The sequence below is a fragment of the Chiloscyllium plagiosum genome, chromosome 32 (genome assembly GCF_004010195.1).
Source record: "Chiloscyllium plagiosum isolate BGI_BamShark_2017 chromosome 32, ASM401019v2, whole genome shotgun sequence".
Classification (NCBI taxonomy): domain Eukaryota; kingdom Metazoa; phylum Chordata; class Chondrichthyes; order Orectolobiformes; family Hemiscylliidae; genus Chiloscyllium; species Chiloscyllium plagiosum.
Genome location: NC_057741.1, coordinates 28,315,276 through 28,340,125, shown reverse-complemented (window position 1 = coordinate 28,340,125; position 24,850 = coordinate 28,315,276). Strand labels below are relative to the sequence as shown.

The following is a 24,850-nucleotide window of genomic DNA, read 5'->3' as shown; positions in this document are numbered from 1 at the left end:
CTGGGGGATAGGCAATTATGATGTGATTAAGCAAGATTTAGGATGCATAGGATGGGGAAAGAAACTGCAGGGGATGGGCACAATTGAAGTGTGGAGCTTGTTCAAGGAACAGCAACTTCATGCCCTTGATAAGTATGTACCGGCCAGGCAGGGAGGAGATAGTCGAGCGAGGGGACAGTGGTTTGCTAAGGAAGTTGAATCTCTTGTCAAGAGGAAGAAGGATGAGATGTGAAGGCTCAGTTAGGGCACTAGACATTTACAAGTTAGCCAGGAAGGACCTAAAGAGAGCTAAGAAGAGCCAGGAGGGGACATGAGAAGACTTTGGCAGGTAGGATCAAGGAAAATATAAAACTTTCTATAGGTATGCCAGGAACAAAAGAATGACAAGGGTAAGATTAGGGCCAATCAAGGACAGCAGTGGGGGAAATTGTGTGTGAAGTCCAAGGAGATAGGAGAGGCACTGAATATTTTCCATCAATATTCACACTGGAGAAAGATAATGTTGTCAAGGAAAATACTGAGATACAGGCTATTAAAATAGAAGGGATTGAGGTTCAGAAGGAGAAGGGGTTAGCAATTCTGCAAAGTGTGAAAATAGTCAAGTCCCCTGTGCTGGATGGGATTTATCCTAGGATTCTCTGGGAAGCTAGGGAGGAGACTATAGAACCTTTGTTTTGATCTTTGTCATCATTGTCTACAGGAATAGTGCCAGAAGACTGGAGGATATAAAATGTTGTCCCCTTGTTCAAGAAGGGGAGTAGAGACATCCCTGGTAATTATGGACCACTGAGTCTTTCTTCTGCTGTGGGTAAGGTTTGGAAAGGATTATAAGAGACAGGATTTATAATCATCTAGAAAGGAATAATTTGTTTAAGGATAGTCAACACAGTTTTGTGAAGGCTAGGTCATGACTCTCAAACCTTATTGAGTTCTTTTGAGAAGGTGACCAAACAGTTGGATGTCAGTAAAGTGGTTATGTGGTGTATATGGATTTCAGTCAGGCATTTGATAAGGTTGCCCATGGTAGGCTATTGCAAAAAAATACGGAGGCACGGGATTGGTGATTTAGCAGATTGATAAGAAATTGGTGAACTGTAAGAAGACAAAGGGTGTTGATTGATGGAAAATGTTCATCCTGGAGTTCAGTTACTAGTTGTGTACCGCAAGGATCACCTTTGGGGTCACTGCTGTTTGTCATTTTTAAAAATGACCTGGATGAGGGTGTAGAAGGATAGGTTAGTAAACTTCGGTTGACACTAAGGTCAGTGGAGTTGTGGACAGTGCGGAAGGCTGTTGCAGGTTACAGAGAGACATAGGTAAGCTGCAGAGCTGGACTGAGAGGTGGCAAATGGAGTCTACTGCACAAAAGTGTGAGCTGATTCACTTTGGAAGGAGTAGCAGGAATACAGAGCACTGGGTTAATGGTAAGATTCTTGGTAGTGTCGATGAGCAGAGAGAGCTCAGTGTCCATGTTCATAGATCCCTGAAAAGTTGCCACCCAGGTTGATAGCATTGATATGAAGGCATAAGGTGTGTTAGCTTTTATTGGTAGAGCGATTGAGTTTCGGAGCCATGTGGTCATGCTGCAGCTGTACAAAACTCTGGTGTGGCTGCACTTGGAGTATTGTGTACAGTTCTGGTCACTGCATTGGATGTGGAAGCATTGGAAAGGGTTCAGAGAAGATTTACCAGGATGTTGCCTGGTATGGAGGGAAGGTCATATGAGGAAATGCTGAGGGACTTGAGACTGCTTTCATTAGAGAGAAGAAAGTTAAAAGGTGACTTAATAGAGACAAACAAAGATGATCAGAGGGTTAGATTGGGTGGACAGTGAGAGCCCTTTTCCTCAGATGGTGATGGCTAGCTTGAGGGGACATAGCTTTAAATTGAGGGGTGTCAGAGGTAGGTTCTTTACTCAGAGAGTAGTAAGGACGTGGAATGCCCTGCCTGCAACACCTAGTGGACTCGCCAAATTTAAGGGCATTAAATGGCCATTGGATAAACATATGGATGATAATGGAATAGTGTAGGTTAGATGGGCCTGAGATTGGTTTCACAAGCTGGCGCAATGTCGAGGGCCGAATAGAAAATTACTGTACTGTAATTTTCTATGTTTGATAGCACAGTTGACTGTTCCATTGACAGCATCCAAATTGAAACCCAATCCAAATTCTCTCTACGTTTATAAACCCAACAAACTGTCGATGCTTTAAATCAGAAACAAAAATAGATGGCTCTGGAAAAGCTCAGCAGGTCTGGCTGCATCTGTGAAGAGAAATCAGAATTAATGTTTCGAGTCCAGATCTGAGGACTCTACTATGGGAAAATTAGCATGGCCAATTTACCTGGCCTGCACATCTTTGGATTGTGGGAGGAAAGCAGAGCACCTGGAGGAAACCCACGCAGACACTGGGAGAATGTGCAAACTCCACACAGACAGTTGCCCGAGGCTGGAATTGAACCTGGGACGCTGGTACTGTGAAGCAGCAGTGCTAACCACTGAGCCACCGTGCCACGGCAGAGTATCCAGATTTGGACAATCTGAGCTCAGCTCCTCATGGGCATGAGTGGTAAAATCCAAAATAGTTGATGCCCTGGGTCTGGCATCCATTGAAAATTCCAAATAAGAGTGACTACTTCAGGAAAAGAAATTTTTAAAACATTTTTAAGTGGATTTTTCAGTGGTTGGGCTAAATTCTTTGGATGTAGAAGGATCTGTACTAGCTGAATAGTTGTTCTGTAGCTGGTCAAAGCTTGAAGCTACAGTCCTCCAAGTGAGCAAAACCAAAATACTGTGGATGCTGGAAACCTGAAACAAACACATTAAATGCTGGAGAAACTGAGCAGGTTTGTCGGGTCCACAGTCGCCGAATTTCTCCAGTGTGAACTCTGAGTGAGAATGTGTTTCCTTCTCCAGCTCACACATTCATTATTTAGCTGAGCACACAACTAAATGTTTTCTTGAAAGGAAAGGAAATGAAACAGGACAGTGTTATAATTGGGCTTCACTGAAGGAGGTAAAGTGTTAAAGGGTCACGCTAGCAGAAACCCAGGAACATGTCACTTGTTCATTGTAACCAGCCACTTCCTATTCCCCAGTTCGTAGTCCGAAACCACAACAGACGTAAGGAGAATACTCTTGAAAGAGATGTGCAGTTTTGTTTCTATAGATTAAAAAAGTTTGTAAGAGTTAGATTTGTTTTGTGCAAAAGCACAAAATAGATGTTAGTGGATTGGTCATTTGTTAAAGTCCAGTGAAAAAGAATATTGTTCAGCCAGTGTGCAGGGAATCTAACTCACATTTGCCATTTTTGACAATTTAAATTGCACCTTTAAGGTAATAAACCAGCACCCGAGGCAACAAGGTTAAACAATGATCTAAATATAAAGACCACAAAAAGCTAATTTAACTTAATTGTTAAATTAAGTGACGGTGCTCATCATACATTATTTCATTTAAACCATTTATCCAACTCACATATCCAGTCTCATCTCCATAATTTCAATTCCACATAAACTCGGCATGCTGCTTTGTCACCTACACCAGAAGGTCCTGACTCATTTCTGATTTTGCCTTTGCACCTCACTGTCTGTATGTTGGCAGAGAGGGATAACCTGATGAGTCAACAAGCATTCCTGTCACATGTTTCAACATCTTTGGCATTTCACAGAATTACAGATTTATTGTTTCAAATAAAAATAAACACAAACAAAAAACACTGCTGTTTGCTTTTCTCCCCTCCAACTTCACATACATCTTTGTCAAAACAAAATGAGTAAGAGTATTTTTACAGTTTTCCCAAAACAAATAAAGAATTATATATCTATCATATAGTCCCTGCCATTTTGGATTGATGATGTTGACATCCCGATATGCCATCACCATTTACAAGCGTCCAGATAGGTTGACATAAAAGGGGAGAACTGTACTTGGAGACGCCAGGTGTAGAGGTCACACTCCACCCTACAGCACAAGAATAAGCAAGAACAGACATTGTTTGGCCACGACAAAGATAGTCATGCTGCCTTTGTGACTTAATGCATTTGTGAGCCAGAGATTCAAGTAGGTGGTGGATAGATAGCTGCTCTGAAAATCATGATCATGCTCAGACTTTCAACTTTCCCCAAGTATAATTGTCCCTGAGCATACTCCTGCAAGTCTCTGCTGTTCAAGTTCATATTTGGACCTAAGAGCACAACATTTGCTTGAGGGGAGAAAAGGAAAGCTTTTTAGTAAATGGAAGATATTTCACTATGTGCTGGAGTTTAGAGCTAGTGGACACAAACGTCAGATAGTCACTGAGCAATTCAGTAAAGAATTAAGGAGTAACCTTTTGTCCCAGAAAGAAGTCAGTAACATAGAGGCAGGGGTACTCCAGACAGCACCTTGAAACTACAGACAAAGAAATAAGTACCAGGAACAGCCTTGTGAGGGGTGTAAACAGCAGTGGACAGCACTTGGGCCAAATGGCCTGTTCCTGATCTGTACGTTTTATGTAATTCCTAGTATTTCTATCCTTAGGATTTGGTTTTAGACAATTTATTTTATAAATATGTCCCACAATCCGTGCCATGTAGACCTGGCTGCAAACAGCAGTAACTTATTAGTCAGTACAACCCTTCATTCAGTTGGTTCTTTTTCCTATATTTATTTTTAGAAACACTTGGTTTGGAGAGGAAGCAGAGGAAGGATTCTGTCAGAGCCCTGTGTAAAGGGCTGGGCATTCAGGTTGCATGCTACGCTGACACTGAAGAAAACGGGTGTCACAACTTCATAGCCAGAGTTTTAATCCTCCTCCTGTACAGAACTCGATGTCTAACAATTGCCAATTGTCTTTTTGTCTCTGATTGCATTGCACCGCCACCCAGAAAACAGCGGAAAAAACTTCATGATCGGCTCAGACAGAGTCTCCGCACCGAGCGAAACAACATGGTAAACCTTGTGAATGGACCGCACCGCACAAATCCGCCAGCAGAAAATGTCCAATTGGCAAACGTGAGTTGATATTGATGTGCGATCTAGCGATAATTGTTTTGTATCAGTGTGATTGTGAGATGTGACATAGATTTACCAATATCCAAACAGTGTTACTGGAGTGGGGGGGATGGGAGGCGGCGGGTTGGTTTGCCTGAGGGATGCCTTCTATGTGTTACAGAACTGCCCCAAGTAGATGTAGTTCCACTTGCACCATTGATAGCTGTGTGGTGAAATTCTCGAGCAGTTTTCAGACCACAGGCAGTTGTACCTGGGCAGGCACTTTAATTTCTGGCCATTAGACTTTGCCCTGTTTCTTCAGCAGGGGAAAAAATGATGAAGCAACCGCTGGACCCACCAGAGTGGGTGCTTTTGACCAGAAGGAATGATTGCTTATGACAGAGATTATAAGAACAGTTAATCTCTGTGAACGTGCTGCACTGTTACTGGGAGTGGCATCACTGCATTCAGCAGGGGGTCAGCCATGTCATTTAAGATGTACTGCAGAATTAATAGTTGAGTTGGCAAAAACACAAGAAACAATTTTAGAATTGTGTTAAGAATTGCCATGTTCTAATAGTCACATAGGAATATCTAACTGACAGCTGCACATTATTCAACAAGATACAGGTTTGACAGTATTGTGTCAAATGTGCCAGAACATTACAATGTAGGATGAATACCATTGTATGTCATTAGATGGAATATAGAATTAATGATATTGAGCAGGTGTATTAGTGTAACATGATATAGGATTAGCAGCATTGTGTTAGTGTGTCAGTAGATATAATGTAGGTGTGTCAACATTGTGTAAATGTATAAAATATAGGTTAATAGCCCAGAAATTGTTTGAATAGGGAATATCATGTCAAATGCCTTGGAACAGATTATTTTTACCTCACCCATCAGGTTGTATCACGTTTTGTACTGCAGATTATTGAATATGTCGTTTGATGTATAAAGTTCATGAACATTAGGCCAAGCGACCAGTCTTCTTACCCAAGAAGTCAAAACAGTTGATAAAGAAACAAAGAACAATGGGAAAGGAACTAAATTAAATTCAAATTGGAGAGGGGGAGTCCATAACTAGAGGGCGTAGGATTAGGGTGAGAGGGGAAAAGATTTAAAAGAGACATAAGTGGCAACTTTTCCATGCAGAGAGTGGTGCGTGTATGGAATGAGTTGCCAGAGGAAGTGGTGGAGGTTGATACAATTACAACATTTCAAAGGCAATGGATGGGTATATGAATAGGAAGCGCTGAGAGAGATATGGGCCAAGTACTGGCAAATGGGACTAGATTATTTTAGGATATCTGGTCGGCATGGATGAGTTGGACCGAAAGGTCTGTTTCTGTGCTGTATAGCTCTATGATTCTATGAATTAAGAGAGAGAGAGAAAGAAAAGAGGCAAATTAAAATTGATTTAATTGTCCAACAAGTTGTGGAACGTTTGAACTCCTGCCACAAATTGATGATGTTTTTAAGCTGCAGTGTTGGACTAATAGCATTGGTGTATTAACATGTCAATATTATTATAAACAGAGAAGAAACTGAGGTTAACATTTTTAAATAAAGGAAGAGGTTTTGAAGATAATGAGGGGCTCCTCAAATGCAGCACATGACCTGTCCTCTTCCCACCCACACACTCACACAGTCCCAACCTGTGTCCATTTTACAGAGGGCAGTGAGGTAGCAGGGAACCTGCCTCCCATTTGAATCCATTGAATTTTTTTAAAGAATTCACTCACAGATGTAGGTGAGCATTCTAGCCAGGCCAGCATTCATTGCCAATCCCAGAGGACTGTTAAGAGTCAACCATGTTGCTGTGGGTCTGAAGTAGTGTGTAGGCCAGACCAGGTAAGGATGGCAGTTTCCTTCCCTAAAGGACATTAGTGAACCAGGTTTTCGACAATGGCTTCATGCTCAGTGTTAGTTCCTTAATTCCACATCTTACTGAATTCAAATGGTGGTGGGATTTAAACCTGGGTCCCCAAGACACTAGCTGAGTTTCTGGATTAATAGCCTAGTGATACTGCCAGTAGGCCATTGCTTCCCCTAAGTGGCCAATGATTGACTGTTTAAGTTCTCATTCTCTTTACTATTGATATTTTGCCCATGGCATGAGGAGACCCTCTACACATGGGTAGCCCCGCAGATTTAGGCGTGCAGGTTGATCCAAGGAAAATACCTCTCTTAGAAACCACCTGTACCCATCAAAGGCACTCCCATATACTTGTCTTTATTGTGGTTCTGTTCGCCGAGCTGGGAATTTGTGTTGCAGACGTTTCGTCTCCTGTCTAGGTGACATCCTCAGTGCTTGGGAGCCTCCTGTGAAGCACTTCTGTGATGTTTCCTCCGGCATTTATAGTGATTTGTACCTGCCGCTTCCGGTTGTCAGTTCCAGCTGTCCGCTGCAGTGGCCGGTATGTTGGGCCCAGTACATCGATCTGGACACAATATACCGGCCACTGCAGCGGACAGCTGGAACTGACAACCGGAAGCGGCAGGTACAAATCACTATAAATGCCGGAGGAAACATCACAGAAGTGCTTCACAGGAGGCTCCCAAGCACTGAGGATGTCACCTAGACAGGAGACGAAACGTCTGCAACACAAATTCCCAGTTCGGCGAACAGAACCACAACAACGAGCACCCGAGCTACAAATCTTCTCCCAAACTTTAAATACTTGTCTTTAACCCTCTCCCTCTCCCCCTCAAAGTTCAATCCCAACCTCTTCACTCAGGGTTGCCAGGCTCCGCCCAATCCCCCTTGATTTACCTCCACACCACTAGCTCCTCTTCATTAGGGATCGGCTGTAATCCCAACAGTGGCCACTGCCTAAACCTGATGCTGCTGAATCAATGGAACTGCTGGCCATCGCACTGACCGGCAGCTCTCTGAAGGGAGACCTCCTCCTCAAATGTGACCTGGAATCTCACCGTTTGCTAATTAACAACCCGCTGAGAGTTAAATAGCAGCATGACAGTCTGAATCGGCAAGAAGGCATCCCCAGCCAAATCTTTAGCTGGCAAATCAGAGACCCCACCATTCGAGGGAAAAGAAAATCTGCCCATGACTCTAAGTAATGACAGAAATGCACACTGACAACCCTTTACAAATTTGAAACAAGCTGTCAAATTGTAATATCGAGCCAAGCTATTTTTCATTTGCTCCACAATTTATTAAGACTTCATACATGTATCTCATTGGGGCTATTTAACTGATTTTAACAAGTTTTATTGCATTGCCAGTTTTATTCTTTGGCAAGTGTTCAGTGATAAATACAATAAGGAAACGGACAAACACTTATAAGGCACAGCAAGTTTTTGAAATGATCAATGCTTTTTGCCAATCTTGTTTCCTTCAATATCTCTGTCAATGTGTGTCCGTTCTCTGCTGTAGGTAACAGATGTCATTCTAGAACCTTCGAATAAAAGATTGCAATGCTACATTTATTAAAGATTGGAAAGTAGCCACACATTTCATAACTGAATCTTTAAGTGACTCTAAATCATAGACTTCCATCAGAGCTCTACATACAAAGTTTATGTCAACCTTATCTAGAGGTATCTTAAAATAACATTGGCCAACTTGGTGCCAGCCAAAATTTTCCTCCTTTTTCTGACTGATGTCATCACATCATCTTCAAACTGGTACAGCCATTTCCCAACAGGAGCCAGTAATTTAATGTTATACCTCACTGGGGTAGCATGCTGAAAATCAGGCCTGTCTATTCTCAGAGTCATCACAAAAGTTAAACATTCTTATCAAAGTACACAAAACGCTCAATTTGCCTCTCTGAATAAACCAGGTTTAACAGAAAGTACATATCAGGTTTCTGTACTTTAAGAAGAACTACTATCTATTACAAGTTAATGATTTTAACCCCAGTTAATTGATTTTAACCACAGGTAAACAACTATATTACACATCACTCTACTGGTTAAATCTCAAACCCGATTTTAAACCCCACCCACTACATACAAACAAGGATAAACACAGAGCCAAAACAATGGTGGAGAAGACAAACCACAGGGAAGCAGCTCAGTAGCATTGGTTCGTAGGTTTCAATCAAGTGTTTCTTTTGTTTTCCAAGTTTTTCAGTTCCCAGATGTTTTCTTCAGGTTCTTCAACTTCTTCACAAGAGGCACAGAGTAACTAGTTCAGTATTTATAAAGTCTCTGATTTATTGTCTCAAAAGAACTGCAATTGGTGGCAGAAAACAACTAACTTTCTTCTGCTTCATGTACATTACTGAAGAAAGACACACACCACCTACCCTTCCAGAGGTCTGAAGGATTCTCCCTATATTGATTCTCCCTATATTGCTCCTACCCACAAGCTGTTCAGCTGCTCAGGAACCAATGAGAAAGTAGTTGTCAGGCTGATGACCCACCACTGGTCCCAATTATGCAAACCAGTCAGCTCCTTGCATGCACCTACATGTGCCAGTCTGTCCACAAACACATTCCTGCAATGCATGAACAAAACAGCAGTGCAAACACCACTCACAATGTGTTTCAATAACTTGTTTTCAAAAGTGCAGCAACTTCTGCCACAATCCTTGGTCTTAAAAACATTTTTTTTTCCAATTCGGTCAACAATCAAAAGTAAACTAAAATATGTGATCTTTACAAATGGATACTTCAATACTGAGCCCCTTATTGAGAGCCTAAGACTTGACACCTCATTATTTCAGTGGATCTGAAATTAATGGCAGCACTGTGCAGCTTGAGATGATATTGTCTGAGAGAACCATTGAATATAATTGACTACAAAATCTGTAGTGACAGTGAGGATAATAAGGCTAATAATATGACAATTCAAATGGTTCATTAGGCACAAGTTACTCACATTTACAAGTCTATAAATTTAGACCTCGTACAATTGCATGTATTTCTCAACATCAAGGTCAAAAGGTGTGACACTGAAAAAGCACAGCAGGTCAGACAGCATCTGAGGAGCAGATGAGTCGATGTTTCGGGCATAAGACCTTCATCAGAAATGCCTGAAACATTGATGCTCCTGTTCCTTGGATGCTGCCTGACCTGCTGTGCTTTTCCAGCACTGCATTTTTGACTGTGATCTTCAGCATCTGCAGTCCTCACTTTCTCCTGTATTTCTCAACATGTCAAGTAACATGACAGCCTGAAATTTTTTTTTGTGCCAAAATATTGAACATTACACAATTTGCAGATGTAGGGAAATCTGTTTGTTTTGAGCTATTTTTTACAGATGTCAATTCAGAAACTAAGGCATATCTCTTTGTTGGTGGAGTGTATTAACTACCCAGTGTTACAGCTCCTTCCACATACCAGTCCACTCTATCCCCCCCCCCCCCCTTTTTATGTGTTTTGAGGTTCACCATTTAAATTAACTAACTTACCAACTAGACAGTGACAGTTAACAAGTACTACCCTCCAAGGCAGTGTACCAAGAACAAATATAGGGGAAGGTAGAGTTGCTTCTAATCAACCTGTTCAGAGGTCTTATTACTGAGCTCTGGAGTAGATTAGATTAGATTAGATTACTTACAGTGTGGAAACAGGCCCTTCGGCCCAACAAGTCTACATCAACCCGCCGAAGTGCAACCCACCCAGATCCATTCCCCTACGTTTACCCCTTCACCTAACACTATGGACAGTTTAGCGTGGCCAATTCACCTAACCTACACATCTTTGGATTGTGGGAGGAAACCAGAGCACCCGGAGGAAACCAACACAGACACGGGGAGAATATGCAAGCTCTACACAGACAGTCGCCTGATGCGGGAATTGAACCCGGGTCTCTGGTGCTGTGAGGCAGCAGTGCTAACCACTGTGCCACCGTGCCTGTGGGACTTGAACTCAGACCAGGGGTAGGGACACTACCACTGCACCACAGGACCACCCAGGGGAAGGCAGAAAGTGAGGGATAGACCAAAGTTAAAATGTAGTTGAAGGAGGAAATAATACCCTCTAGTCCTCATGATGCCCAACTCTCTCTCAAAGCCTCAAGGGTGTTGGTGAACGCTGTGTGCTCTTTAGGGACACCTGCCTCCAACAATTTTTTCTTTTCTCTCCTATTCAGAAGTACTCATACACACAACTGAATGGCTTTTCTTTCTTCCCACCACCAAACTACCCATGGTACTTTTCACCCATGATCCACCACCATTACATCGCCTGGGTTTCACGCTTGCCTGTGTACCTACCACTTAATAAATTAATCTGTTAACCACTTGCTTTATTACCAACAGAAACTTGCAATTAGTAATCCGTGTCTCTCCATATTTTGTATCCATTGGAAATTCCGTCTGCAGTTTTAAAGATATAGGATAAATTAAAAAGAAATTATTTTTTAAAACATTTTTGATCAGTGGGTTTTGTATGTCAGATTTTCTTTAGCACTCAGAGTGTATTAATATTCAATGAACATGTTAATCAGAAGCTAAGTGAGTCAATACATCTTACTGAAGAATGACACCGTTTTTACAAAGTGTCAATAAGCTCTAATTTTGTCTAGAACATTCTGCCAACTGTGGACACCTGTCATTTAACCTAGGGGTAATATCAAATTTATCACAACATTGTAGACAGTTCAGTCAATCTCACTTAAGGAGTAGCTATAAGACTGATGTCTTGGTTGGCATGGGTATTGATGATGTACGGTCAGTGAAGGGACCAGGTTTGTTGGGCCTACTTGACAATCTCTTAGCATTCTGTTTTTCCTGCAGAGAAGGGTAATAGGAGATTTGATTGAAGTCTTCCAAATTGTGAGAGCTCTAGACAGACAGGGATAAACTGTTCCCACTGGTAAAAGGATAAAAAGTGAGGGGGAGGGGGGCGGTTGCACAGATTAAAGAAGTAAATACAATATGAGAAAATAACTTTATCATAGAGAGGTAGTTCAGCTCTGAAATGTACTGCCTGGAAATGTGGTGCAGGCAGGTTCAATGGAGACATTCAGGCAGGCATTAGGTGCTTATTTAAGTAGAAATAAGGTGCAGGCTGACAGAGGAAGTGTGGGAGAATAGGCCAAAGTCATGATGCTCATTTGGAGAATTGGTGTCAACAGAAAAGGGGCCTAATTCTGCACCATGACACCTCTGCGATTCTAACCCTCAGATTCTTTGTTTTCAGCAATATATAATGAAAAATCCTGGATCCACTGAGCACGTTATTGAGCGGGAAACAGAAACCTCATTCTCCACCAGTCACTACACATCGACGACCCATCATTCTACAACAGTGACTCACACGCCCAGCCACAGGTACCTGAATTAAACATTCTTCAGTCAAACAGAACAAGGAGAACTAACAAAGATCTGCAACGAGCAGAAGGGGAGGCTCAAATCATACATAGAGACATCAGTAGAGTTGAAAATCCTTAGTAAAGGAACATTAAACTAAAAACATTGCTTCTGGTGAAATGTCAGGGAATCCAGGCCATGATCCTAGCCAAATGCTCTCCTCACCAGTGGTGACTTGTTTGGTGTGTACCCCTGTCTGGGACTGACATTGCACCAAACAAGTAACCAAATCCCATAGAAAATCAGAGGGTGGGACCTCCAATTTTTGCAGCATCTTCCTATAGTTCTGAGACCTCACTTTACATTAATTACCTTTGAGAGAGTGGGTGGGTGCTTAGCCCGCCATGAGGAGTACACTGGAGATTTGAGCACGAGGCTGGTCCAGGATAGACAGACCTTCCTGTGGACTCTGCTCAAAGATCAACTCCTCAAGAGACAGAATAGAGATCAAGAAGCTGGTGTAGAGAATCTTGGTCAGACCAACCTTGCAGAACTGAGAGCAATCTTTACATTGATGACAGAGTTTAATTAGGTGAAGGCTGAAAATATGTTTTCCACTAAAGGAGGAGTTGAAGACTGGGGTCCACAACTTAAAACATAGTCACCCAATAAAGATTTCAGGAGAAACGTCTTTACCTAGAGAATGGTGTGAATGTGAAACTCATTCGCACATGGAGTGGTGAGGAAATTGCATGGAAAGATTCAATGAGAAGCTTAATGAAGGGGAGGAAGAAAGGAAGGATGTTCCGGCAGTCTACCAGACTCACTCCTGGCTTAGCAGGACTGATGTATGAAGAGAAACGGGATCATTTAGAACGATACTCAGTGGATTTAGAAGAATGAGGTTGGATCTCATAGAAACTTAGAAAATTCCAACAGGACTAGACAGGCAAAGTACAGGCTAAGGCTGTTCACGATGACCAGGCAGTGCAGACCAGGGGTCACAGTTTAAGGATACAGGGTCGGTCTTTTTAGGACTGAGACGAGGAGAAACGTCTTCACCCAGAGAGTGGTGAGGCTGTGGAATTCTCTTGCCACAGAGTGAGGTCGAGGCCAAAACATTGAACGTTTTCAAGAAGAAGTTAGAGATAGTTCATGGACTAAAGTGATCAAAGGGAATGGGGAGAAAGCAGAAACCGGATGTTGAGTTGGATGATCAGCTATGATCATATCAAATGGCCAAGCAAAATCAAAGGGTCAAATGGCTTTTATTTCCTATGCTTCTATGAATATAAGAGCATTCCAATAGAATTAGATGAAGAAGAGTAGAGAAGGCTTACCTAGAACATGGTGACAAAGAACCATTGGACTGAATGGCCTGTTTCAGTACTGTCATTTCTATGTATGTTTATGTTACAAACCCACAGGCTCAGCATTCTCATGGCAGACAGGTTTCAAACTTTAAGATGAACTATGTCGTGGTGGATGATGAATAAGTTTAAATAAAAGGCCGTGTTACTTGTATCTCATTATCCTCAGTTTTATCAAATAATACAGAAGACTTGGGCCAGAAAACCAAATTGTTAGAACAAATGCATAGACTCGAAGAGAGCTAAAGTACCGAAGCCCCAATTACACTTTCATACTCTGATATCTGGTGAAATGTGTACCTCATGTATTCACTTTGCAGATATGACAACATACAGAAACCACAGCTGAGCTTAATTGGCTTCAGACTGGGCCTTACTACCATGTTTGATCCCAGATACCAGGCCAGAAGAACTGAAATCTTACACTGCACTGTCCTCTCAGTTAAACCCGACCCGCTAAGTTATCTTACGGCCACCGTAGTTCTAAGCTTTTGTAACAAAAACAACCACCAGAAGGTAAATATAGACAGTGTAGTAAAAATAGCATTTATTAATACTTATAGTCAATTAAAACTTATTGCCTGGGCACAATTTATTTTAATGTTTACCACTATAAATCCCTATTTTCACCCAATTATGTTGCAAGCCATCTGTGTAAAACATTGACTCTCCTCCCTTCCTTATACAGGTGCTAAAGGGGTAGTGGCTGTGCTACTCACCTATGGTTGGGGAATGGGGTAGTTTATAACAGTATGACATCTTTACATAGGCTATTATTATAAATGTGATGATGCAAATTTTTAACAGAATGCAAACATTAGCTCCGAATGTGAGAGTTTAAAATGTGTACCGAATTATAACAGAACATCCCAGTCTGATCGTTTCTCATTGTCTATCCCTACTTGACTTGAAGGTGCAGTTTAATTGCTTTCTAATTCTAACTTTTACAATGCTTCAAGTCACTTGATATTGGCTTGACCTCCCATTAACCAACTTTCCCAAATTTCATTTCCAGTAAAGACTTCACTTGACACTTTAATTTCATTTGCCATGTGCCACGAAGGAAAATGCCAGAAGTCAAATGACGCCAATAGGTTTAGTCCAATAGGTTTATTTAAAAAACCACAAGCTTTTGGAGCGCTCCCCTTCGTCAGCTCACGTGAAGCTACTTCACCTGGCAAAGGGGCAGTGCTCCGAAAGCTTGTGATTTTCAATAAACCTGTTGGACTATAACCTGGTGTCGTGTGACTTCTGACTTTGTCCATCCCGGTCCAACACTGACACCTCCAGACCAAGGTGGCAAAGAATGAACAAAGTCGCATTCCTTAATGTGCAGCATTTCACAATGACACATGGTGTTGATTAATCCACTATGTATATGCATGAGCGAATCATGCGATATTCCCCAGTCTAAAAGGTTGCGTTGGATTTAGCTATTTGTTGACACAGAGATCTGAGACCACCTTAAGCAGTCAGTACTTGGCGATGGGTGATCTACACCAGCAATGCTCAGTTAAAGCCATCAGTAATGGGAAAATTGCATTAAGTTGTCTCTAACTAAAGTTGAGGACCTGAGCATTACCCATCGAATGAGCAATGTTCATTTTGTAATGGAGAATTGCCCCTTTCTTGTTCTAAGATCACACACAATCCCTCAGTGATCAATCCTGTAAGGAATCTCTTATCCTTTCCCCACCGCCCCTCACTGCCCACCCACTGGTACATAGAAGTGTCAGTACTTTGATTAACATTCTAGTCCTCCAATGCTACATGCCTGAAGTCTTAATGAAACTGGCAACTGATCTGGCTGCACAAAACACCGTAATGTCAGGCCAATATTGTTACAGAGACAGCTTCCAGTCACCCCGAGAAGGTAATTGCTGAAGCCTCTTCCTTCTCCAACATCTCAAAAGAAGCAAGAAATTATTAAGCAAATAATTTTACAGATGTTTCTCTTTGCATTGGCCATAGTTGGAGTACAGGCCAAACAGAAAGTGTCATCTCAGACAGCCCCTCTGTGCTCGTAACATCGTCAGTCGAAACCAGCAGGCACACCAGTCCGATCAATCACCGAGGTCGACTCAATGGTGTGGCAGGTCGACGAGAGATGCTTATCTGTGTAAGGAACTCCAGAGACACTCCAGACTCTCTCCGAGATTCACCGCACAGTGAAAGGTACGTCCTTTTATCCGCAAGATAGTGTACTGCATCTGTAGGAACTGAGGTTTAACAGGATCAGAGGTCAAAGCCTTTTACAGTAAGGAGAGTTCTGACTGTCAGTTGAAGGGACAGCTTAGACTATAGGGATTGAGGGCACAGCTTTGACTGTCAGGCTGAAGAGGAGAAGAAAGATATCATTTCATTGGAGACTGTTCAGGGCTGTTTTGCTTGGACAATACCTGGGGTATGGAGAGATTGTCTTATGAGCAAGTGTCAAACAGGTTGAGACTCTACTGACTGGAGTTTAAAAGAATGCGAGGTGATCTCATTAAAACACATAGGATTCAAGAGGGGCTTGACAGAATAAATGCTGAGGGGATGTTTGTCCTAATGGGAGAAACTAGAACAAGAGGGCATAGACTGAGAATATAGCAGAGCCAATTTAAGACTGAGATGAGGAGGAATTTCTTCTCTCTGAGGGTTGAGGATCTTTGGAAATCCTTGCCACAGATCACTGAGGGGACAGAGTCCTTGTTTATATTTAAGGCTAAAAGAGATAGATTCTTGTTCCATTGGGCAATTCAGGGTGACAGGGAAAATGCAGGAAAGTAGATGCAAGGAATGTTGGATCAGCCATGATCCTATTGAATGTGGAGCAAACGTGAGGGGCTGAACAGCCTACTTCTGTTCCTATTTCTTATGGTCTTGTGGAGAGCTCTGACAGTAGGCACTGAGGCTATAATTCGGACTGTAGGGAAGGAGTGAACAGCTCTGACAACAGAGGTGTAATTCTAATCAGAAGGACTGTGATTTCTGCAGCTTTGAGATGTGCCATCCTTGGTTCAATTGGGAGTCCTCTGCCTCATAATCAAAGATTATGTGTTCATGCATCATTCCAAAGATTTATATTTATTATCTAAGGCTGATAACTTATTTGTCGAAAAGTGTGGTGCTGGAAAAGCACATCAGGTCAGGCAGCATCCGAGGAGCAGGAGAGTTGGCATTTCGGGCATAAGCCCTTCATCAGGAGTGATGTTTGCCCTTGGAGGTTGCATGACCTGCTGTGCTTTTCCAGCGCCACACTTTTTTCGATTAAGAAGTTATCAGCCTGGATAATAACATTCCTGAAGGGCTTATGCTCGAAACATCGACTCTCCTGCTCCTCAGATGCTGTCTGACCTGCTGCGTTTTTCCAGCACCATCCTTTTCGACTCTGATCTCCAGCATCTGCAGTCTTCGCTTTCTCCTGATACCTCCTTTAGCACTACTCTAAAGAAGTTGCCTCGTTTGGATTATCCCCTTGCGCTCTCAGGTAGATGAGAAAGATATAATCACATCCCAAATGCTCTTTGTCATAGAATCCCTACAGTGTGGAAACAGGCCCTTCAGCCCAACAAGTCTACACCAACCCTCTGAAGAGTAACCCCCAGACCCATTCCCCTACCCTATTACTTTACATTTACCCCTGACTAACCTACACATCCCTGAACACAATGGGCAATTTAGCATGGCCAATTAGCATGCATCTAACCTGCACATCTTTGGATTGTGGGAGGAAACCGGAGCATCGGAGGAAACCCCACGCAGATACGGGGAGAATATGCAAACTCCATGCAGATGAGTGCCCAAGGCTGGAATTGAACCCAGGTCCCTGGCGCTGTGGGGCAGCAGTGCTAACCACTGAGCCACCATGCCGACCCGAGTCATCTTCTCCATTCACTGAAGAACACAGTCATGGTAGCCCAGTATATATTTGCCAACCCTCTGACCTGCCCCAGTTCATAAATTGGCACTAAATTACAGATTTGTAGCACCTATGAGGAATAAGACTGAAAATTCACACCATGAAATGAGTAGCAAAGAATTTCAAATGTAGTCTGCACTGCATTGGAACACAGTCTGAGCTGTTCCAACACAACTATCACTCCCATCCATCCTGGTTCCCAATGCAGTTACGCATTAGGATCCAATCGCTGCCTGGAACGATTAGCCCCACCAGTGATCCCACACCCAAACCAGATGTTACATCAACCTGCAGTGCCACCGGTTCAAAAAAGCTGATAACTGATCGAGAAATAATCAACTGATGGTTTGGTTTCCAATCCAACAATTTGGACTTCAGGAGAGTCTTTGAGATTGCAGAGAGGAGATTTACCAGAGTGGTTCCAAGGATGAGAGACGTTAGCTGTGTTCAGGTGTCTGTTTCCACGCTGTACATCTCTATGACTCTATGACTAAAAGAGGACTGGGGGAAATTTGGTCGAGGTTGACAAGATGATGTCAAGTTTCCATTAGGTGATGCTGACGAGGTAGTGAACACAGATTCAAGGCACTGAGCAAGAGATGCAGGAGGGGGTTCTGAGGTTGAACTTCATAACACAGCGAGTGAGAATGACCTGGAACATGGACTCAAACTTGCTTCTGTTTGAATGACTGTATGAGTTCATTGTTACAGGTCTTGGGGAGACTGGGCTGCCCTGCCTTGTTAAGAGCAGTTCAGTTAAAAGAAGGCTGTCCGACAGTGAGAGTTTGCTGTGGACAATGTTGACAAGTAGAGGGTGGGACTTAAGACCATAAGAAATGGGAGCTGGCCATTTGGCCCCTCAAACCTACTTCCCCATTTCAGTAGGATTGTGGCTGATCTAACATTCCTCACTCCACTTTCCTGGTCTTTCCCAGTAATTGTTGATTCTTCCAAACCTCAATGGAAAGAGATCCTGTCCTGGTGAGCTGCTGGCCAATCAGGTTGGCTGGCAGCCCCGGGGGTCAGGGTGGTGAAGGGGAGGGTTGCAGCTGGAATAACACCTGAAGAAGACTGAGGGATGATGAGACCGTTTGGGTTGGGTGGGTGGAGGGAAGCTGAAGGATCAGGTACCCTTTACGGAGTGGTGTGGGGGTAGGTGGGTTTTCGGGGTGGTAAAGGAGGTTTCTGTCTTGGGGGGAGGGTGGCTGGGATGTCCATGATCGAATGATGTGACACTTCCCCTCGATATTTCTCTACCCTTTCAATCTTGGTAGAAAAAAAAGCCCTCCCCCCTCTCCCCTGCTCAGCATTTTATGGCAGCGGATCTGGATTGAGTGGGTAATAATTAACTGTCTAAGGTCCTCTGTGTGTAGGGTTGGAGGGACGGGTGTGGATGTGAGCATTTATGTGTACTATCAGGGCTGGGGCAGAGGTGGACGGAAACCCAGTGGGCAAAACTATATTTTGGATGATCGTATCCTCCCCTATCAAAAACACAGCTAGTTGGGGAGGGTGGGGTGCAAATCCAACCCCCACAATTCTGTGGCCCATGCTTCCCATTGAATTGTCTAATTAGTCCAGTCTCGCCTCGGGGCGACTGTCTGTGTGGAGTTTGCACATTCTCCCCGTGTCTGCGTAGGTTTCCTCCGGATGCTCCGGTTTCCTCTCACAGTCCAAACATGTGCAGGTCAGGTAAACCATGCTAAAATTGCCCATTAGTGTTCAGGGATGTGTAGGTTAGGTGCATAAGTCAGAGTCAAAGAATGTGGTGCTGGAAAAGCACAGCTAGTCAGGCAGCAACTGAGGACTCAAAGTTTCAGGTATTCCTGATTTATGCTTGAAAACGTCGATTCTCCTGCTCCTCAGATGCTACCTAACTGGCTGTGTTTTTCCAGCACCACACTCTTCAACTCTGATCTCCAGCACCTTCAGTCCTCACTTTCTCCACATTAGTCAGGGGTAAATGTAGGATATTAAGGTAGGGGGATGGATCTGGGGTGGGGGGTTACTGCTTGGGAGGGTCGGTGTGGACTTGTTGGGCCAAAGGGATTCTGTGATTTGATGGTTAGGTCTTGTATTCTTGGTTGCCCTCTTCATTTGGTGCTATTCATAATATTCCAGGTTTGTCTCAGCCATGACCACTCCTGCCAGAATGTCTCCGGTGGACTTCCGAACACCAGTGTCCCAGAAATCTCCCGAGTGCGAGCTGTCACCGCCAGTCTCCAGCCTGACTATCTCCATGCCATCGGTGACCATTAGCCCTTTGATCGAGGAGGAGAGGCCTCTGCTGCTGGTGACCCCGCCTCGGCAGCGGGAGAAGAGGCAGGAGCCATACAAGCAGTACCACAACTCAGCCCAGGACAGTGGCAGCATCCCAGCCAGCCCGCTGCGGGTGGCCGAGGACGACGAGTACGAGACCACCCAAGAGTACGAGCCGGCGCTCGAGTCCCCCAAGAAAGGGGCCGGCAACAGGAGAGGGAAAAGAACAAAGGCTAACGGCCACATTTCACAAAGAGTGGAGACCGAGAGCAGTCCAGTCTCGGGGAGCAGTAGCTCTGACAGCGAAACAGAAGATGAACGAATAGGCGAGGAGACTCCCTTTCTGAGCCTACAGAACCCCATATCAATGAGTGTAGAATCAGCCCCCGCATACCGATTGGCTGAAAACAGGACTAACTCCACCAATAGGTACTCTACACAGGAAGAGTTGCAAGCCAGGCTGCCCAATGTAATTACTAATCAGGACCCAATTGCTGTCTAAAAAACACATAATTGCACCAGTAAAACTTTATTTTATATAATGAAGTACTCCGGATACTTTACTTTAAATTAAACATTTTATTTTATTTTAGCAGAAGAACCTTGCAGCTAGTAGAAAGTCTACAAGTTTTTATAGATTAAAATATATATATGTAAAAAGAAAGTTAGCATTCACAATACTAATGTGCCATATGTAGCGTTTTTACAGTATTTCAACACAGAAAGATATCAGTTGTGCCTTTATGTTACTTTATTGCTGAAAGTGGAATTAGTACATCAGTCGCCATTTCATGCTACCTGCTAACAAACCTTCTGATAAGAAAAGGAACGTCCATGATATGAGGGTTTTTTTTTTCAAAATTTCCCTCCGTGATCAATTTTGGACGCAGGCAGAAGTTTGAATCCGTTGTTGACAATGGGAGTTTCAGGAGGGGGAAAGAGACCCACGTGGAGGAGGGAATGAAGGGGGGGTACCTCACTGTGACCTACTCACTCAGTAATGTTTCACCCCTGTGGTTTCTGATGGAGCTTGATAACTTCTAAGATTAAACAAACCTTATAGAAAGAGAACAAAGGTAGGACTTAACGTGAAAACACTGGCTGTTGGTATTGAGGGAAACCATCAGTAACATGTCACTAGTTCATGCAGAGTTGATATTGAAAGTGAAGATTCCTTGAAAGCAGTATGTTAGATATGGGTGGTTGAAGAGTAAAGTTATTCACTGAGTTAGATTAAATTATTTCAGTGAAACTGCTTTCTTTAAAAAAGCAGTACCTGTTTCCTTGGTGCTTTTGTAGGGCTGTGTTATATGCTATAAATACTGCAGCTCCTTGGAAAGCCATCATAATAGTCTCCCTTTCAACTAGCCTCCCTTCAACTAGTCAAAGCTCTCATCTGAATCTTAACTTCGTCCAGAAGTTGGGGTCAAACTGCTGCACGATAAGAGGAGTTGCTGCTTGAGAGTATGTTGGCTGATCTTGGCATGGAAAGGTGAGGGAGTGAACAACTTGACCTGACTCAGTATCTTCCCCATGCAGGATAGTGGCTGATTCTGTTGTTCTCAACATTAGGATTCTGTAATGGTTTGTGGCGGTTTGGAACAGACTATATATATTCTTGTCACCATCTTCATACTTATTGCCATTGGCTGCATTTGAAAGCAGAACTCTGTGTCATGTAACTTTTACCTTAATTTTAACTGATGCAGATATTGAAAATATAATGGGATGCGGCAACATTCATCTTTTGGGGTAATGTCATTTTAAAAGCAGCTGGAGTTGCAGATTACAATTCACATATGATCAAAATATATAGCATTGAACCTGCATTCAGCAAAAGGACAACGTTTCTGATATCTTCCTGTGTTTGTGAAACAGACGCATTAAAAGCCTCTTTCAAATAAAGATTTTTTTTCTGTTTAATTGTGTACTTCATTATCAATCCAGTCAATATAGCTGCAATAATTTCAGTTCCTCCTTTGCAATAAAGAAATCGGAATGTCATCTGAACTCACAGTCCATAAGCCCTCGTCTTCAGACATCGCAATTTGTACTGTTCAAACCGAGGAGACCCAGAGTGGGATTGTAGAGCTCATAGGTGATCAAATCAGTCCTTTGAACGTACTGAAAATTTGAATTATTTAAAATTGTGATAAAATGTTTATAATCGGCACTAATCCATTTCTGCCACTACAACAGAGATGCATCAGAAACTTGTGTGTTTTCACTTCAAGGTGTCAACCCTGTGCTTTCATGCTCTTAGTGCTGTGTATTTTAAAATCATTTTGTGCATGTTACTAATACAGAAGAAGGATTCTACAATGTTCACATGTTCTCATGACTCCAATGGAATTTCTGCAGTTTTGTAGTAAGAAGGATGGAAGTATCTGAGAGCTATTTAAAGCACTTGGTGAGACTTAAAATTCTTTTTAATTCTCTGTCCCTGCTTCCAATAAATTTGATCACGTCAATAGTGATTCAGTAGAAACTTCAAATGGTAGAAACATTTCATATGTTTGCAAATGGCAAAGAAACTGTTTGGTTCTTAAAGGGTCAGAGCAAGGCAAGAGGGGTCAGGAATCAGTTAAAGTAGACAATTGATATAGGGAAATTGGATTCTCTCACTTTTAATTTGACCTAAAGCCCAGTCTGAGCATACACAAATGCCCAACAACTAATAGAAAATAGACCATCACAGTCTAGCAAGTGTCTGCACAGCTTCTGACACACTGAAGAAATCAAGACAGTTATCCTTTTGTTTATCACTGGACCTATTCCTTTGCTGATGTAAAATGAGTTTTAAGTGCATCACTTGAGATCTGATACAAGAGTAAGTTTCAGAAACTGAAAACAGTAGGGGTACATTCAAAAAACCAATTTTATCTTTTGGGAGGGGAGGCAATCTGCTGTGAAATTGAGTTGAGAGTTTTGATGAGTTGCTTCTCATCACATTTTTATGCTGTTTACAATCTGCTAATGTTGAGGCACCGCTAAGGTATAAGTGATTGCAATAAGTATTAACTGTTATGGCATACAATGAGCATGGTATATGACCTAATCTACAAGGGAAACATGCATGTGATGTTATAATTGACCTTTTTAAATGTGCATGAGATGTAAACAATGAGCAGTAATCAGCAGGTGGTTCAGATAAATATTCTATACACCTTTTGATTGCACCCCTACAGTTTTCAGCAGTACTCCAATAATTCTTCATAACTGATTCACTTAAAGGAGTATAATATTCACAAAATGTATCAGTTTGTTATTTACTTTCTATATTATTTAGAGGCACACATACCGCACAGTCATCATGGATGTTAGGGTAATAGAATATGTAAAAGTATTGATATTGTGGACAAACTCTTTTTAACAGCTGGTGTTTAAACAGACAGACCGTTTTGTATTAGATACTGGTAACAGGCCCCTTTAAAACAACCAGTCTGACATAGAATTAAAAGCAGAGAGGGAATTTAAAAAAAAAGGTTCTGGAGTGGAGGCAAGCAGTGGGTGGAAGGAGGGAAAGAAGAGCAGACTTAACATAGAAAGAATCCTGAATCAATTTGCAACTTACTGTCAATTGGTCCTACCCAGCAGCTTGGTTTACAAGTCGTAAATCTGCTGTAGTTAGAATTGAAAGAGTAAGGTGAGACTTTGCAATCAAACAGACAAGACAAGTCTTTATATCTGCATCAGTTTGTCTGCATTTCCTTTGATTCTCACTATCAATTGCGTGTGTGGGCAGTGTGTGTGTGTGTGAGAGAGAGAGAGAGAGAGATAAAAACGTGCGGAACCAGAGCAGTTGGCTTTGGTATTGGTGATCTTTGTGTCCTGTAAGTGTTATTATTAATGAGCATTCCTGTGAAAACTCTCCAATGTCTACAATGAATTTCATAGCAGTACTTTTATTATTTATATCACAGCTTTCTGACATTTAGTGAATTCAGTTTCATGTTATTTGTAAAATATTCTCTGAAAAATATATATGTTCAATGTTTCACATTTTTTCCTGATTTTTTGTTTTTTTAAAAAAATTAAAAACGTATAAAAAATAATTTATTGTCAAATATAAAGGCTATCTATATCTTTCTCGTAAAAAGAATATAATCTGCATCTAATTGTTAGATGCTGCAAATCCAGTATATGCAAATTGCAAAAAAAATCTTGATGCATTTTTCTTTTTAATCTTGATGTGGCTTTCTTTAAAACAAGATTTTTTTAAAAAGCTGCAAATTATATTTAGCTTCAGCTGAAAGTTGCCCTGGCAATCAGTGGTCCAGGAACAAGAATGTACTTAACACCAGTTCAGATATTCCATTATGAGTTTCATCTGTGAAGTTACTTTTTTAAAAAAAATACATTAAACCATTTCATTCAGACACAGACATGATGTGTTTCTTTATCCAAATTCATCTTGCAGAATGCTTTTGTGTTTTGCTAATTTTCTTAGCATTGTGAAAATACACACAGTATTTAACATCGCAATCCTAGCATCTTATTTGACATGAAAGAAAGGTTTCCTTGTATCTGGCACCTTTTATGATTACAGGATGTTCCTGAAGCACTTCACACTCGATTACATACTTTTCGCAAGATGGTCACTGTTGAAAGAAAAATGGCAGCCAATTTGCACACGGCAAGTTGAGCAGCATGGTAGCTCAGTGGTTAGTACTGCTGCCTCACACCTCCCAGGGATCTGGGTTCAATTCGACCCTCAGGTGACTGTGTGGAGTTTGCATGTTCTTCCTGTGTCTGCATGTTCCAGTTTCCTCACATAGTCCAACGATGTGTGGGTTAGGCATACCAAATTGCCCAAAGGACGTGTAGGTTAGGTGGATTAGCCATGGGAAATGCAGGGTTGTGGGTTCTGGGTAGTATATGCTTCGGAGGGTTGGTGTGAACTGAGTGGCCTACCCCCACACTGTAGGGATTCTGTGTTATAGACCAGGTAGATTTTCTTTGTGATGACTGGCCTGGACATGAGAACCCTTTAAATGCCCTTAAAGTTGGCAAGTCTACTTGCAACAGTAGTAGACTTCCAACATTATGGGCATTTAAATGGTAATTGGATAAATGTATGGATGATAATGGAATAGTGTAGGTTAGATGG

At 42.2% G+C, this 24,850-nt stretch overlaps 1 protein-coding gene across 5 annotated transcripts in view; it reads left to right on the top strand.

Moving 5' to 3' along the window:
- nrg1 (neuregulin 1) overlaps positions 1–24,119 on the top strand; it is a 218,729-nt gene extending 194,610 nt beyond the window's left edge. For all 5 annotated transcript variants that reach the window (XM_043674320.1, XM_043674319.1, XM_043674317.1 and 2 more), the window contains 4 exons: positions 4,870–4,996; positions 12,098–12,228; positions 15,549–15,752; positions 19,603–24,119. In XM_043674320.1, the coding sequence (XP_043530255.1) occupies positions 4,870–4,996; positions 12,098–12,228; positions 15,549–15,752; positions 19,603–20,242 (1,102 nt within the window). In that variant the 3' untranslated portion in view covers positions 20,243–24,119. The remainder of the gene's footprint in view (positions 1–4,869; positions 4,997–12,097; positions 12,229–15,548; positions 15,753–19,602) is intronic.
- The last annotated feature ends 731 nt before the right edge of the window (positions 24,120–24,850 follow it).